The 5486-nt window shown below is 35.7% G+C and overlaps 1 protein-coding gene across 1 annotated transcript in view; it reads left to right on the top strand.

Moving 5' to 3' along the window:
- Nucleotides 1-5486, top strand: part of ATRX (ATRX chromatin remodeler) — a 474500-nt gene that overhangs the window by 122509 nt on the left and 346505 nt on the right. The window contains exons 14-15 of the mRNA XM_007957255.2: nucleotides 3653-3755; nucleotides 4746-4970. Coding sequence (XP_007955446.1) covers nucleotides 3653-3755; nucleotides 4746-4970 — 328 coding nt within the window. The remainder of the gene's footprint in view (nucleotides 1-3652; nucleotides 3756-4745; nucleotides 4971-5486) is intronic.

Genomic DNA, 5486 nt, shown 5'->3' with positions numbered 1-5486 from the left:
TTCTTCTCCTTTGCCTTTCCAATGTGTTATCTATTTATAAAAATTTAGTATTAATATTCTGGATTTGTATCTCTGGATTTTGTATCATTTCTGATTTTTCATTTATTTTGTCATTTTGTTCTTGTATTTTTTTCCAAAATTGTTGTAGGGTTTTGCCTGTGGTTCCAAAATTTTGTCAGTGTTTTCCTTGATCTGTCTCTCAATGCTTTGAAGACACTTAAATATAATTCTTTTGAATTCCTTATTAGGGATTTCCAATGCTGCTTCTTCCTCAGGCATGTGTTCCATCTGGGTCTGTATCCTGCTCCCTTTTTTCCACCACTTTCTCTTGGTGATGGTCTGTTGTCTCTGAGACATTTTGACTGTGTTTTAGTTAGATCTACGTTAACTGTTTGTGAAGAACAGCTAAGGATGAGTCAGACTCTTGTTGGTGGTAATTTATCATTGGCCAGTTGGTGGAGAAGCAAGTGGTGGCTCTCACTCAATAAGTGAAGCCCAGGAGTTGCAGGTGTAGTTGTGTTGTATGGGGACTGTTGCTGTCTCTCACTCAGGTGGACAAAAACAGGAATGAAAAAGGCATAAAAAAATTAAAAGCAAGCAGACAAAAAACACACCACATAAGTACACAGGAACAGTCACAAAAGCATACACACACACACAAACAAACAAACAAACAAAACAACCTCACCATATCTGGAGAGAGTCCAGTAATAGAAAAAAGTTAGAGTAGGAGAACAATGAAGAAAAAAAATGGGAAAAATTTTAAAAGAAAAATAAGTAGGGGGGTTAACCACGAGAAAGAAAAAATTGAAACCAGGAACTGGGAATAGAGAAAAAGCTGAAAATGAGAACCTGGGAAGGGAAGAATAAAGAATAATAATAAAAAGGACAAGAACTAATAATAATAATAGTTCTAAAACAGAGAAAAAAAGCTGAAAAAAAGGAAAAAAAATCTGGGGAAGGTGGGCTTGTCACCCAGGCTCTGTCTTAGTGCAGAGCCTTTGATGGAATTCCTGGCAGCCCAGAAAGTAGCTGGGAGTGAGGGATAGCCTCACCTTCATTCACCAAGTCGGTGTGGGTTCTAAGAGTAAAAAGGGGATTATTGCACTCTTCCAGCTGTTTAAGGTATTTAATGTCCTCATGGTTCCTGGTAAGTGGAGCCTATTCTTAAGTCCCTGCAATCTGGGAGACTGCTGTTCCTTTAAATATGCAAAATGGTGGAACTGCTTGTAAACATTCAGAATGATCACACCCTCTGGACAGACAAAAGTCCACAGCTAAGTCTGCATTCCTCTTTGCTGCCTCCTCTTTTATTCACCAGATATTAGTGCAGTCCTGTGTGTAGCCCCTGGCTAGCATGCTTGATTTTTTGGCTAATCCATAAGTCCTAATATCACTCAGCAATATTCAGTCTCTCTGTGCCATCAGGATCACTGACAGACTGCATTTCCGTATGTCTCCTTTTTCAGTGTTTTCATGCAGGTTTTTCTACTGTTGGAGTTTAGTTCGCTTCTCTATCCTTTCCTTCAAAGGTCAGGGCTCCAGGATTATATTCTGTATCTTTGTTAATTGGTTCCTCTTTTCTTTGTTGACAATGGTCTGTCCAACATTTTGGCCTATTCTGCCATCTTACTGGAACTCCTCTTCTCACCCCCCCCCCTTTTTAAAAAAGATGAATTTGAGGTTCTTTTCCTCTATTTTCCTCCCATTCTGTCAGAGTCTTTATGTTTTGGCCCCGATCAGAATGCTTGGTTGTGGTGGCTGGGCACTATCTAATTCTTCTGGTCTCAGGGTAGATGAGGCTGTGCTTCAGGTACTTTATTAGTCCTGTAGACTAGTTTCTTCTTTTAGTATTTGGTTTCCTTCTTTCTGTTTTTCTCTAGAGTAGAACAGACCAATCTATGTATCTTAGATAGCTACTTGGAAGCTTTTAAGCCCCTAAACAGTACTCGCCAAATTAGGATGTAGAACATGAATCTTATGCACTATATTATTACAGTTGACAAAATGTCTCATGAGTCTATGGCCCTCATCCTTCAAACCTAGGAGACCAATGCTGTGAAGTATTTGGTTGTATCTTAGAAGTATCCATAATTGTGCCTATTAGGGGCTTTATCATAGATATGAATATATGTGCAGAGTTGTATACATGCATATATATTTACATATGCATACATCTGTATATACACACCCATGTATATTCACATATCTGTGTATTTATTAGTCTACATACATATAAACCCACACATACATTTTTTTTGCTTGTTGTTTCTGTTGTTTCCACATTATATACGCCATAGATTTTTACCAGAATGTTCCTTTTACTTGTCTAAGTTTTTGTGTATCATTTACTTTCATCAGGTTGTGTACACTTCAACAAATTGTACACTTCACCCTTATTTGGTGTTTTCCTTCCCATCACCAAAAATAACAAATGTCTGGTATGTATAATGTGACCCCCACCCCCTTGTCCCTGGTAACGACCTGTTCATGTTGAGCACAAACGTTTTTATTGTTTATGAAGTCCAATTTATCTACTTTTTATGTTTGGTTTTTTGTTTGCTTGTGCTTTTAGTTTCATAGTTAACCAACAATTACCAAGGTCTGTTGTAATTTTTTCTTAAGCCACTAAAACCCAGTCCGATTGAGTCAGTTCAGACTCACAGTTACTCCCATTGGGTTTCCAAGGCAGTAAATCTTTATGGAAGTATATTTTCCCATCTTCCTTCTTTTGCTGGTGGCTTTCATCTGCCATCCTTCTGGTTAACAGTCAAAATGCCTTAGGCACTGCATCACCAGAGCTCCTTTCTTTCTTAAGAGTTTTATAACTTTTGCTCTCACGTTTAGCTCTTTCTTTTTTGAGGTTTTTTTATATCATGTGAAGTAGAGGTCTGATTTCATTGTTTTTCATGGATATATCCTGGATATGTCTTAGCACCATTTGTTGAAAAACCTGTTTTTTCCCCATTGAATTGTCTTGGTACCATTTTGGAAAACCAATTGACCATAAATATAATATTTTCTCCCCTGCCTGAACTCTGAATTCTGCTCCTTTGATCTGTATGTATATCATTACGCTAGTGTTGCTTTTTATGGATTATTGTAGCATTATGAAGGAACTCTAGTGGCACAGTGCCTAAGTCATTTGACTGCTAATCAGAAAGTTTATGGTTCAAACACACCAGCCTCTCTGAGGATGGAAGATGTGGCCATCTACTTTTGTAAAGACTCCTTCAACACCGATGAAGGTCGCTATAAGTGTGAATTGATTTAATGGCAGTGAGTCTGGGTTTTTGTTTTTTTTTGTATCATTCTCTACCAGTTTCTGAAACTTTTCTTACTAAAGGTGTTTTTAAATATGTAAATTGGCCATTTGTATTTCTGAGTAGAAGTGATTTTTTGAGATGTCCTAAAATCCCTCTATTTTCCTAGACCTATGCTGAGTGACTCCTAAATAACTTAAAATGTTTATCATTGGATTAGTAGATTATTATTACGTGTTTTGCTTGACATAGCTCTTAGAAGCCACATGAATTTTTTTTCCCTCTTTTTTAGGAATAGACACAAAAGTATAGTAGCTGAAAAATAGTGTATTATTCGCTTAAGGAAGCTTAACATGAAGTATTTTATTTTGTTTTAAAATTTTTTTCAGGTCTGCAAAAAAAGCAGAATTGGAAGAAAATCAGCGGAGTTATAAACAGAAAAAGAAAAGGCGACGCATTAAGGTTCCAGAAGATTCATCCAGTGAAAACAAGGTAGTGAGACATTTACTGTGTGGTTTAAGTATAATTGGCATAGTTACCTGAAAACCAAAATTCACTGCCATCAAGTTGATTCCATCTCATAGTTATCTCTGTTTGGTTTCCAAGGCTGTAAATCTTTATGGAATCAGACTACCTCATCTTTCTTCGACGGAGCAGGTGGTGAGTTTGAACTGCTGAGCTTCTGGTTAGAAACCAGATGTCTTAACCATTATACCACCAGACCACCTTAACTGGTATAGTAGACTATATCAATAATAGTTAATATTCTATTATGTCTTCTGTGTTTCATTCATTAATTACAACCTACTGGTTTATTTACATTGCATTTGTAATGGTTTGCTTTACTGGATATACAAATATATGTAACTATTAATTTGATTAGGAGCTGTGGTGCTGCAATGCTAACCAAAAGGTCAGAAGTTCAACCCCACTAGCCACTCTATGGGGAAAGATGAGGCAGTCTGTTCTTGAAAAATTTATAGCCTTAGAAACCCTATGTAGCAGTTTTGCTCCATCTTATAGGGTCATTATGAGTTGGAATCAATTAGATGGCAGTGGGTTGTTTGGTTGGTATTAGGTTGACATTATTTTTTATGTACTCTCACCAAGTATAATTAAAATTTTAACCCTTTCTATTTCATTATTTTACATTCTCAGAGCTTTAGAATGGATGGGAAATGCTCTGCATATTTTCTGAATAATAACACACTTTAATTTGAGGAATGATTTATGTGTGAATAAATTTGCTCTGGCAATGAAGTTAGGCAATTTAAGTTCTGCTATATAGGCAGAATTACATAGAATAAAAGTTCCCTGTAACATGTTTGAATCCATCAATACCATTCTTGATCGTTGAATATTATTCTAAATCTTTCTAGTATGTTTTTCTTCTACCTTGCTTGATATATTAATTAGTAGATTATGAAATGATAAACTTAGAAAACTTTGTAATGTTTGCCTCTAATTATTCAAATGACATAGAGTAATTCTGGAGAAGAAGAAAAGGAAGAAGAAGAGGAGGAAGAGGAAGAAGAAGAAGATGATGAAAATGATGATTCCAAGTCTCCTGGAAAAGGCAGAAAGAAAATTAGAAAGATTCTTAAAGATGATAAATTAAGAACAGAAACACAGAATGCTCTTAAGGAAGAGGAAGAAAGGCGAAAACGTATTGCTGAGAGGGAGCGTGAGAGGGAGAAATTGAGAGAGGTAAGCAATTTATTTTCATTTATATATAATTATAATGGATATATTTCAATATTGAAAGAATATTGTAACCAACCACAGATTTCTAGTTAAAGTTGTTTTTCACTATTAGCAGTATTTTATTCAACTGGAAAATCCTCATTAGGCTGTATTAAAGAATTGCTGGTGGCTCAGTGGTTAATAGCACTCAGCTGCTAATTGAAAGGTACGCAGTTCAAATCCACTAGCTGCTCCATGGGAGAAAGATGTGACAGTGTGTTTCTGTAAAGATTTACATAAATGACATGGAACAGTTCTACTCTTGTCCTTTAGGGTTGCTGTGAATTTGAATTGACTTGAAGGCAATGGGTTTGTTTTTTGGTTTTTAGGCTGTATTAATGTAATTATGTTTAAGTGTTGATAATCTTGAATGATCACCAAAGTAATAATATGATTTTAGTCTATGTAAAGTAGAAAATATTTTAAAAGTATTAATTAAATCCATATAGGATTTCAATTTCTTTATTTGCTTTTGTTGTA

This window comes from Orycteropus afer, unplaced genomic scaffold, assembly GCF_000298275.1.
Source record: "Orycteropus afer afer isolate SDZICR_OR568_19922 unplaced genomic scaffold, OryAfe1.0 scaffold00723, whole genome shotgun sequence".
Taxonomy (NCBI): domain Eukaryota; kingdom Metazoa; phylum Chordata; class Mammalia; order Tubulidentata; family Orycteropodidae; genus Orycteropus; species Orycteropus afer.
This window is presented reverse-complemented; position numbering and strand designations above follow the sequence as displayed.